Below are 12,577 nucleotides of genomic sequence, written 5' to 3'. Positions count from 1 at the left end.
GATGAATGTCAAACTCTTCTGCAATTTCTTGACTTGTTGAACGCGGATTATTTTCCAACATGGATCGCAAAACATCATTAACACTTTCTTGGAGGCTCAGATTCTTGGAACGAAGTTTGCTAATGCCAAACATAAATTTTTACATGCAACCGATGCTTTGCTTACTTTTTGGAATTCATACAAAATACAGTGCCGTAAATGCACTTTATCTACTGACATGTTTTTCGCTTTAAATGCCACGAGTAAATGATGAACGGTAAAAAATGTCTCATTTTATATTATACAGCTGGCAGAAAAAACAAAAAAAAAAAAGAAAAATACCAATGACTCATTAGCTAGATGTATTAAATCCCTGCGCAAAGCAAATTAAATGTGTGCATGAAAAACATCACACTTTATCCAGGAAGCCCCCTTTTTCCATTTAGAAAGAATGTATGTAAGTAACTGCTCACTCACATTTTTTATATTTTGTCCGCCTATGAGGAGATCACGGCCGCTCAACAGAGGTTTTTGTTTGATTTGTTATGAGAAGAAATCTTAATGTCTTTTGGAAAAAGGTTCGCTTCCGCGCAATTGAGGTTTTTGTGCAAATTTTAGGAAAAATAACTGTCCGCATCCAATCAAGACAGTGCCGCCTTAACAAAAAGTAATTTGTTTCGAAATTTATACCTCAAACTGCGTATAGGAAAAAGTGTCCACCCAAGAGAGATGGCCGTCTAATAGTGGTGTTCATTACGGGAGGTTCCACTGTATTAATTTGAGTTTTCTTTGTATTATGTATATCTTAATTTGTTTCTAGATATGTTAGATTTTTCGAAAATCGTTTTCTCACACACAAATCTTTTACAATCTAAATCGAAGATTTTAATATTATCAAAAAAAAAAAAAAAAAACAAAAAAAAAAATAGTTTTTTAATCGTTTCATTTTGCTTACAAAAATTTAATGATAGCAAAATGATATGTTCTGATCGGCTAGCGAGTTCTCCAGATATTGAAATTTTTTAAGTTCTCATTCCTTTTCTTTAATTAAAAATTATTATTATTATTTGATGATACCTTGAAAACTATATGAAATTATGTGGACTTTCAGACTCATTAGTCGAGTTTACATAGGAGTTGGATAGTCTGGTTCTTGGGATTTGGTTTTACTCTAAAATAGTGCAATGATTAAGATTTCTTAGTTTGAGTATTTATAAAAATATTAATTTAAAAAATGAATAAAAAACTTCGAAACTGTGGGCCTTACGGCACCAACAAAAATCAAACTATTTCAAAATAAAACAATAGAAGCCTTTTCTTTTTCAATATGAAACATTTCTAGGAAGTGCCGTAAAAAATACTCTGCCCTTACATTTTAATTTAGGACCACACTAATTCATATACACAGAAACTTCTTCGTTCGCAATAAAAGCAGCGCGACATATTGAAAAGTTGTTGTTTATTTATTTTTTATTTTCTTTTACTCTCTTAATTTTGTATAAAAGTACAGCTTACACTACAACAAAAATCATACGACTTAAAGATTAAATCTTTGTACAAAATTTAACAAATTTTTGTAAAAATTTCAAACTTTTTAATGAGAATCCTCCGCAAGATTTCGATATAATAAAACGCAAATTTTAGACGCCTAAAGAATTGTGTTGATTTTATTTTGCTAACGAAAAGTTTAACATTGAAATACGTATTTTACGTAGCTCTGGATTGCAGCCCAGTATTTGGTCGAATAACCGCTATTTTCATTTTAGTGAAATTATAAGGCTCCCTCATACTTTTAGCTAAAGCGCTTTCAATAGCGGTCGCTCCTCAGAAGACAATGGCAAACCTTTGAGTGTAATTCTACCGTAAAAATCTCCTCATTATTATTATTGGGCTATTGCGAAATGTGACCAAAAGTGATCTAATATGCAAAGCCTGCTGAAGTATTCATATTTTAAGGGTTTTTACAAATTTTAGCACTTTACGCACGGCAATATCACCCAGGTGGTGTAACCGTTTTTTGCCTGGAGTAGGCCGTTTATATATAATGAGTTCTGAATTTTCAGTGCCTATTTCGCAGAATCGACAGATGATGGGGTCAAAGAGACGAATTTGATTGAAGTGATATCTCAGGCTACAGTGGCCTGTAAAGTAACCAGTTAAAAGTCTTAAGACTACTCTGCTGAGAGAAAGTAGCTCATCAGAAATTTGTCTGACTGGCGTTAGGAAGTGTTTCGCTTGTCACTGACCGATAGAGTTTTGCCAAGGTTCAATACATTTTTTTACTTCGCACTCCATAAAAAATTCGTCAATGTGGCCCTTTGCAAGTACACAGAAAGGCTGAGGGACAATTAGAGGTACGTTTGCCTCTTTTCTAGCTAGATGATCTGCTGTTTCGTATACTGGAATGCAACCTAATAATACTGCGTTGATGTTCCCTAACATTTTGAAAAGGTTCAGGTAGTCATAAACCATTCTTAAGGTGGTTATAATTGATACAAGAGGTTGCAAAGCCGCCTGTCTATCTGAAAGTATGTAAATGTGAGTTCCTCTCATTTTTCTACGGAGACATTCTCACCCACATATCTCCATGGCGTGTATTTCTGCCTGGAAGAATGTTAGGTAAAAGCCCATTGGAATCGATTTTTTGAATTTAGACCCTTTGATTCCCGCTCTTGTTCATGTTCTTATTTCGACCAATTTGTTATCCAGGTTTGAAGGTGATAGAATTATTTTCCTAGGCCATGTTTATTTCGATCAAATACCAAAGAAAGTGTGTAAGCACCAATTATATAAATACCAAGATTAGAACAAAACAAAAAAAGAAAATAATAATAACTGATAATAACTGGCTTACCGTGGCCTTAAACGAACTGAAATTACTAAATATTTTACCGATAGGCATAAAATGAATCGGTGAACTGCTATTGGCAACGGCTATTGGGAAGCAGTCCATGACAGATTTTCTGGATATTTTTTACGCCTTTGAGCAAGATAAACGTAAGCTGCTCAACCTCTGGCCGAAGTTATTCGATGGCGAATTGGACAAAGATGTGCTTCTAAAAGTTTCTAACAGAGCATGGTGTAATGAGAATCCGTCTTCATCTGGAACTAATACTAGTTTATTTTTTGTGAATATCCTGGCTTCCCTTTACAATATTTGGATTTTAATATTTTCACTTTTATGATTTTTTCAAGCGATAGCGAGCGACGTGAGTTGCTAAAAACTTCATTTGTCTGGAAGCATTTAATGAGTATTAGTAAGACCGTGTTCATACGGAGCAATATTTGTTGCTTCAGTTCGTTATTTGTGATGGTTGTGCTCTGTCTAAATCATTTGTATTCTCGTTCTTCTCAAAGTTCTTCTTTTTGACTGTAGACCAAAAACTAACATTTGCCAGGAGTGTGAGCACTAAGCGCGAATCTTACTCAATAACTTTGTTGTTGCTTTCACATGCAAATTTTTCGTTAAGTGAGTCGAGCAGAGAGATAGCAGCAGGGAAGTGGCGAATAGAGGAGACCAAATATTAAATTAAATAAAAAATTACATAAAAGATGTTTTTTTTTTTGAAAATTTAGAGAAATGAAAAAAAATAAATTTTTTTCTTATATTTTTGGGTTATTCGAAAGAGCATATATTCCCATTATTTATAGAGCATTGCTTCATTTACGTGGTTGCCTCGCATGGATTTGTTGCAGTGCATCCTGTTAATCCTGTTTTCTAAGATCTTGGTGACTGTTTCTGTCTGTATCTCACGAATGTCTTGCTCGATATTAACGTTAAGGGCCTGAGTCGTTAATAGATTGCTCGCATAATATCGGTACTGCATTGCACCCTACAAAAAAATAGCCTAGAGGCGTCAAATAGTGACTCCGGGCCACTGAGAAGAAAATGCGCTTCGTCAGAAAAGATCATTTTGACATAGTTTCAATGTTTCGGCTACACAAAATTCAGTTAGAAAACAAGTTTGAAACATTCTCCAACCTCATTCAGGCGTAAAGTATTTCCGCAGATATGTGATATTGACCTCTGTCCAGATTTCCAGCGGGAGGGACATCTCAGAGAGTGTGAAAACAACATTTCTTAAAAGGAAAACATTATATGGACCACCCTGTATATTCTAGATATAATTATAACTCTTTCAATGCAGGATTTTTGTATTGTCACATGAACACTTACTGCCTTGAGAAAGTCTGATAGCGAAGAATAGCCAGCTCACTTACGCTCGCTCATTAATTTTTCGAAAAACTAAAAATTGATTTACAAAATATTGCAGTAATCGTTAATATGTGATAGAAATATGGCTTGAAAAAATACAATAATATAATTGAATTCAACATAAGATCCTTCTGTAACAAGGTTTTTTGAGTATTTCTATATGACTACGACGTGCACGGGATGAAATTTAAAATTATGCCACATTTGTTCCATTCGCACGCCAACCAAAGCAAAATAAAAAATTTAAATAAATAAATCAGAAATACGTGGAAATACACTTCCACATGCAATTTACTTTCTTATATATGTATATATAGTACATACATACATACATATGTACATAAATAAAAAAAAAAAAAACATTTATTATTTTCTGTTGCTTGTGGGGTATTCGCGTGTATTCTGGAAATGAATGGGTACGTGTGCGCTTATCGCGGATTTGGTAGCTCTCTCCCAAACAGTGGGGTAATTACATCTATACATAAACTCATAAATGCATACATGCTCTGCTGGCCCTTTCGGCTGCTCTTCTTCACCCAATTCTAATTAAGTTCACAATGAATTTACACAACAGTCAGTCACCGCGGACGATATCTGTGATTTAGTTTTATGCTAAATAGTTAAACAGCTGGTCGCACACGGCATGAACACTTTTATGCAGGAGAAATTGTTGACTTTGTACGTAGAACTAATTGTATAAGTACAGTACGTACTTGAATATGTGGGTGTATGTACTACACCCAATGGATTACTTTGTAAATAATTGTGGTGTTTATAAGGAAAATATTGTATAAGAAAATGCGTTGGTTTAATTGTTTGCATTTTCTTTTCCTATCTTCCAGTTTGGCAATAAAAAACGCGGAAGACAATGCACCAACAAGACGCGATCCAGCGAGCGTGGATCTGCTGCTGGATGGTGAACAGTGAGTATATTGCAAATAAAAGCAAAATTCATCTTTTCTTCGTGCGACCAATAATTTATGTACGTTTAATTTTATTCACTTTACAGGCCTAGTCTGGATGAAATAAGAAGCTGGGGCAAAAACTTCGATTTGCTAATGAAAAATGCGAGTAAGTAAATAGTTGATAAAATATTGAAGTGAACTATCGGAGTTTAGTCAGAAAAAAAAGTATACATTAATTATTTTAAAAAATTAATTACAATATCTTCTAAGTAGGCTGCTTCCGAAATAGCCCTCGCACACTTATGCGAACGAATAATTTAATTTTTCAAACAATTTTCAAACACATTTAGTTCTCGCTTCGAATTCTCTCCTTTGTTTTCTATCAAGTGAAAACGAGTGTCTCGAAGTGTTAATTTGAGTTTTGGAAGCAGAAAAATTACTTAAAAATTAACTAATCAAACGAGTAAGGAGATTTATGATTATATTTCGTCAGATCTTGTAAAGAAATTAGTTCGTAGTGATAGCTTTGTGAGATTTTGCTTTATTGGGGTGTAACGTTAATTCGTCTTTTTTCCACCAATCTGTCTTTTTGGACGAATTCGTTCTCTCTAAAAGCACAAAACGTCTGCAAGTACATACCATTTTTTATTTACCGCCGTGCCATGTTTTGTTTTTTAATTTGTACAAAGCCTTTGAATGGATTTTTGAAATGATAAATTTCTCGCACTATTTGTGTTTGTGCGAAAAGTGAGATCCAAATTTCATTGTTATTTCTATCGTTAACTTTAGATTACTCAAGAAATTCAAGGTAGAAGTGTATGAAAAACAATCCTAGACATTTTGATTAGTAAAATTTTAGGAATAGTGCGGTATTTTTTTGAAATTAAATGAAATTTATTCTAAAGTTTAAGATTTGTAACTAAATATAGGACTCTGCATTGGCAAAGTTATCTCGCATGTTTCACGAGTGTGAACCCTCGAAAGTTTCTTCCAAAGTGAAAGAAAAGCCTGCTTGACCACATCAACGCTCTGAATTTTTTTATTATTGACATTAGTCAAAAATACTCTATAGCGGCCATGCAATCAGAATAAACGCTGAAACAACATATATGTACAGTCATGGGCAAAAAAGAAGTTGCGCAACATTTTGACCAGTTTTGGTTATTTTAATTTTTTTATGTAGAAAATAAATTTTTTTATGCAAGTGTAACTCATTTCACAAAAAAAATCATACACATCATTTTCCGAACTTTTTACAAAAATTATGAAAACTCAGAAAAATTCCACCAAAATTTCAAAATTTTTAATTAGAATCTTTAGAATAATTTTTGGCATGCAATTTAATAGCCACTTTAATTTTAGTACAATAAAACCCAAGTTATAAGTAGGTACAAAATATAGTCAAGTTTTAAAAATTCTTTTGCCACACAAAGTACAATTTGTTTTATATAGAAGAAAAGGGAAAAATAATTATTATATGGGAAGATCATGTTAAAAACTCTGATTAAAAAGTTTGAAATTTTTGTGAAAATTTGCCAAATTTTCTTAATTTTCATAATTTTTACATTGAGTTTGAAAAAAAAAACAGTTCATACGGGTTTGTTTGTGTAATGAGTCAAACTGTTATAAAAAAAATCAATAGGCCCTACATAAACAAAAGTAAAATAGCCAAAACTGATAAAAATGTCAGACATATATTTTATTGCCCATGCCTGTATTTCTTTTCCAAGCTTTCGCGGCTGTGAGAGTCTTCTTAAAAGGTGACACTCATTAATCAAAAGTCTTGGTTTTCAAAGTTTTAGGTAACCTTTTAAGACATTTTCGTAGTAAGCATTTCAATTAATATATCGTGATCTCAAAGTATCCACAATAATTGAAGAAATAAGAAAATATGCCATAACACACGACTCTAATCGCACAAAAGCCCTCTTGTAATAGAAATCATTGCACACAAGACAAAGTCTACAAAATACTTCATTTGATAATTAATTAGTCTAAATTATTAGGTATGGGAATAAGTTTCTGTCTTTCTTAGCCAAAATTACGAATTAGTTAAACATTCCAATAATACCTGATATTATGTGAAGTATGCGCCATTGGAAGCTACAACTTTACTCCATCTGACGAAAAATTCGAGCTCATTTGACTTGATCCATTCATTCATTATCCCCATTTGCGATGCTCTCGTAAGAAGTGAACCGCTTTCCAATAAGGGCTAACTGCATTGATCGAAATAGATGGTTATCCGAAGGGAGTTCGATTCAAACGCATTAGCTGCAGGCGGTAACAATCGCCAGTAATAGCTTCAGATGGTTTAAGTACTTCACAATAGATGACACCCTTCTTATCGCACCAGATGCACAACATAACCTTTGAAGCATGATTCGTTTTTTTCGCTGTCGATGGACTTGGTTCCCCTGGCAGCCTCCTACTTTTTCGAGCTTTAGGGTTATTATAATACATCCATTTTTCATCGCCAGTGACGATGCGATACAGAAAACTTTTTCTTTTCTGCCGTTAAAGACGCATCTCACAAGTCACCAAACGTCTCTCGATATCCTCTCCTTCAATTGATGTGGCACCCAGTCACCTGCTTTCTGGCCTATTCCCATCGCGTGCAAACCTTTACCGACGGTTGATTTGTCAACATCCAACTCCTTAGACTTTTGATCAAGGGTTCGACATGCATCTTTATCCTATAATTGTTGGAGTTGAGAATCTTTGAATTTTTTTGGTGCTCCATCGCGAATTTACCACTCACGTCAAAATTGCCATTGCCACTTTGGAAACGTCGAAACCACTCCTTTAAAAACTTGTATTTGATGGAGCGTGATTACCGTAAATTTTGATCAATGTACGTCACGCTTCAACTGCACTTTTATTTTTTCAAACGAATGTCAACTAGTGCGATCGGGACCTCACATATACACCTTCAAGTCACCAGCATATTACTAGAGCGAACACAAAAATAGTATCAGCAGCGACACCTTTTTTACGAGGGCGGAAACTTATTCCCATACCCAATATTAAAGAAATATCTGCCGTTTAAGTTGGCTTAAAACTGTAGGCCCCCTCATTTGTGGAACAAAATCAAGACGCACGCCACAAATAGGAGGAGGAGCTCGGCCAATCACCCAAATAGGGGGTAAGCGCCAATTATATATTAGGTTCGCCACTAAGTTATGGCTGTTTTTTTGTTGAAAATACAGTTTTGTTCGGAATAAATGGTTACAAGTGAATCATTGAAAGTATTGACCATCGCTTGATACTACTTTTTCCCATCTTTCTGGTAGATCTCGTACCATTGCGGTGAAACTGTTCATCTTTTGAGACTATCCACGGATCAAGCCTTTTTTTGACGTCTTCATATGAATGGAGACCATGTGCCATCGATCGGAACAGGTTATAATCGGACGGCGCAATATCTGGAGAATATGGCGGGTGGGGTAGGATTTCCCATTTCAGTGTTTCCAGGCAGGTTTTAACGGGTTTGGCAACGTGAAGCCAGGCGTACTCATGCTGTAGAATCACTTTTTCATACCTCTTCGCGTATTGCGGCAGTATTGACATTTCATAATAAATAACACCAACTTAGTCCCACCAAATACATAGCATAACCTTCGCAGCGTGAATATTCGGCCGAGGCGGCGACGTAAAAGCATGACCGGGCAGTCCCAATGACTTTCTTTTCTTTGGATTGCTGTAATGAGTCCATTTTTCATCACCCGTCACGATGCGATGAAGAAAACCCTTCCTTTTTTTGCCGCTGGAGCAGTTGTTCACAGGCGAAAAAACGACGTTCAACAGCTTTAGCTTATAAGGAACCCAAGTCCCCTGTTTCTGAATCATTCCCAAAGCATGCAATCGCTTAGAAACGGATTGGCGGGTAACTCCTAATACTGAAACAAGCTCTTCTTGCATTTGACACGGATCCTCATTGAGCAATGCCTTCAATTCAGCGTCTTCGAAGGTTTTTAGCCTTCCTTCATGCGGACGGTCGTCAATATAAAAATCACCGTCTTTGAAGCGACGGAACCAATATCGGCACGTTGTTTCCCTTAAGGCAGCATCTCCATAAACTTTTTGTAGTTCTCGATGCGCTTCAGCCGCCGTATTTTTCGAATGAAAGATGCATTATTCGGCATTCAGACATTCGGCAAATCAGACATTTTGACAAAACCAAAAGTATATGATACCAAAACAAAATCACTAATGTGTCGAAACAGTTTGTTTACCATATGTCTAAGCTTAGTTTATGACATTTAGGTTATGTTAGAATCGACTAGCACGCACTGCTGGCGGGATATATGTATAGTATTGACAAACAGCGGGAATTTAGTTGCGGACCTAATATATAAATTATTATTTATCACAAAATTAGTAAATGGGTGCACTACAGGGTGTATTCCACTCATGTGTTTTCTATGTGTTTTCTCTTAAATGAATTAAATAGCTTTAAGTAAAAATATTGCTTAATGTTTAGAAAACAAATCGCAATAAAGGAATGGATTTATATATTTTTAGAAAATTTATTTAGTACATATCGAAGTGTTTTCATATCATTCAAATGCTAAGTCGTGAAAGAATCTTAGGAAACGCCATTCTTCTAAAACTCGTCTACGAGCGTAGGACATTTTCGTAAAGTTTACTACTTGGAACAATAAATTTGGAATCCATAAATGCAGTATTACTTTTGCAAGTATATAGGTGGTCTTTCTAAAATAAAATTTGGTAGAACTGGTGCAATATATAATTTGTTAAAAAGTAAAATATAATTATAAAAATTAAAATTACTAGCGTTAAATAAAACTGGCCTTAAATAATAAAAGGCTATGTACATCTATGTCCAGGCTAAGTCCAGTGTGAAAAACTTAGTTTCTAGAATAAATTGTAATGAATACTTGCGCGCATCTTCGAGTTACTGCAGATAAACAGATTACTTAGCAGAGCTATTTTAACGGGATATTGATTTTAATACCCTGAACTACACTCCATTGCAAAATTATAAAAAGACCGCCTATTGAGAAGTATTGGCTATTAATTTTTTGTATTTTTTTTAATATACCTCAATTAATTTTTTGTTATTTAAATAGATCATTCGATAACAGATACCATATTATTCGAAGTTTCAAACTTTATAAAAACTCGACAAATTTTTATTAGCCAAAAAAAATTGCATGCATTGGTTATATGCAAAAAATGCGCAACGTTTCGGCGAAATAGAAAAAAGAAATCAACGCGCATCTTACGCCACTTGAAACTTGTATTTTGTTATAGTAAAATTTAATGGACTGTAAAACTGCGTACCAATTTTTGTTTAATTCTGATTAAAAAGCTTGAAATTCTGTCGAGTTTTTATAAACATTGTACAAAGTTTGTATAAAAAATGAAAGGTTTTTTTTTTAATTTTGGAGCGGAGTGCAGTTCAGGGTATTTTTATCAATATGCAGTCAAGGTAGTGTTGTAAAAAATAATGTTTTTGTTTTTAAATCCCAGAGTTGATTTGACCTAAATACCAACCTAGCGGCAACATTAATTCTATCCAAATATTTACAACCCTAGGGTTGTAACTTATTTCGGTACTTCGAGGCTCCATCCTTTCATATGCATCACAGTTTTTAAATATTTCACGGCGCATTTAAAAAAAGCGAAGTTCAAAAACCGAATGTATTCTGACTTATTTTGTTATTGCTGCAGCTAATTTTTTGGCCGAACTTGCCTTTGACATCATTGGTGATCTATGCACTCAAATACTTTACCAGCAGGTTGAGTTAATCTTCGATCAAACAGCCATGGCGTATAAGTAACAGTCAAAAGTAGCACAATTACGATAGCACAGATACGAGTACATCTATGTATCCACCAACAAAATATCACTAAAACTAGAATAATACTCAAATACGTTACATGTAATTATTGGCAAAATATTAGATATCTAACCAAAAACCATAACCATCCGTGACCTTAAAAGTCAATAAGGTCACTGTTCAATGTTCCCAACAATCTCGAAATGTCATTTTTATATTTATTGCTACGTACATGTACATGGCTGCGAAAGGCTCGACATTGATTGGAAATGCAAATAGTTACAATAATAATATGCGAGCAATAATAGATAAAACGACTGGGAAAAATTAGAAGAATGAGAAGAGTACAAGTAACCCGTCGCTCAATGGGCCAATACCCAAACAATCACCTGCCTTTATTGCCTTTGGCAAGCTCTATGCTAGGCTTATATGCGACCCATAATTTCTCTTTAAGCTGCCAACGAGTTTGAGGAATTAATTCAATAGTAACAACAAATTTCCGATAAATGGTTTGCCTCAATAGTAAATAATTTGTGATGTTGGTTGGTTAGTTGGTTGCTAGTTTATTTGCTCGATGATTACCCGCCTACTTGCCTAGCCGTGTGTAAATCAAATTTGGTGACATTTGGGGAAGTTTCGTTGACATTTGTGTTTACTTTGGTTGTCAACTGGCTTTTGCAATTATTCCCAAGAATATGACAAAGTTGCTTCTTCGGTGGCATGGGTCTTGAAATACATAAATAAAACGCCAGAAATTGCGTGAGTGGTGGCATGCATTCAGATACACGAGTATATATGTATGTATCCATATATCACATATTTAGTCAGCGAGCAACTGCGGTTGAGTGAGTTGTATACTTCTCGCATTTATGCATGCTTACTACATACACACATATGTACGTACATGCATAATTTTTATTTATTTATGCATATATATTTACTTTTCCTTTATGGCGCGCACCAGTAGCGCTTCACTGGCATGCCAAAATTAAGCAGTAAAACACAGCATGGACACGCGATGCCACTTTCTTTCAACAGTTGCATTACCATAGCATACTTACCTGCCCCATACTTCCGTCTTCTTTTATCAAACTCGGTTTGCGTGTTCAGCTGCCACGGGAATGTAACCGCAATTAATTTCCTTACCACTCATTTCCCAAGAAAACAGTGAATTAAATAATTTGCTGCACTTACCTGGAACTGAATACTCTTTATTTATGATCCTTTTTTCTATTAGTGGCATTCTCGGTGTGTCTCATTGTTGGGTGCAGAAAAACACGTGAGATGAGTAACGTTCGTTGTAAGGCAACTGCCGCATAAAATGTTTTGTTTTCTTAATGCACACATTGTGCTTGTTTTCAGTCAACAGTGCTCAGTTTTTTCATTGTTTGTTTTTATTTCGTTATTACGTTATAAAATACTTAAAACAAAAATTCGCACACATTTTTGTTTGAATGATGTAACCACAAAACTATTTCATTCAGATACGAGTTTAATCAACTCAAACATTTATAAATTCTAAAATAATTTGTAAGACGGTGTAATCGCTTTAAAGGCTGCCTGACTATCTATATAAGTATCACAAGTTAGGTCTGCTGCCTTTCCAAATGCAAAAAGCTTTGGAATACACTGGATCTGAAAGCTTTTACGACTTTCTTAGATCTAACTAT

General features: G+C 34.7%; 1 protein-coding gene across 1 annotated transcript in view; it reads left to right on the top strand.

The window, feature by feature from the left end:
* The window catches only part of LOC128867518 (regulator of G-protein signaling 17), a 97,359-nt gene that overhangs the window by 76,363 nt on the left and 8,419 nt on the right, over window positions 1-12,577 (top strand). Inside the window, exons 6-7 of the mRNA XM_054108794.1 lie at window positions 5,038-5,118; window positions 5,205-5,266. Of these exons, the coding sequence (XP_053964769.1) occupies window positions 5,038-5,118; window positions 5,205-5,266 (143 nt within the window). The remainder of the gene's footprint in view (window positions 1-5,037; window positions 5,119-5,204; window positions 5,267-12,577) is intronic.

Source organism: Anastrepha ludens, chromosome 6, assembly GCF_028408465.1.
Source record: "Anastrepha ludens isolate Willacy chromosome 6, idAnaLude1.1, whole genome shotgun sequence".
Taxonomy (NCBI): Eukaryota; Metazoa; Arthropoda; class Insecta; order Diptera; family Tephritidae; genus Anastrepha; species Anastrepha ludens.
The sequence above is the reverse complement of the archived record's forward strand: the minus strand, read 5'-3'. Positions and strand labels throughout refer to the sequence as shown.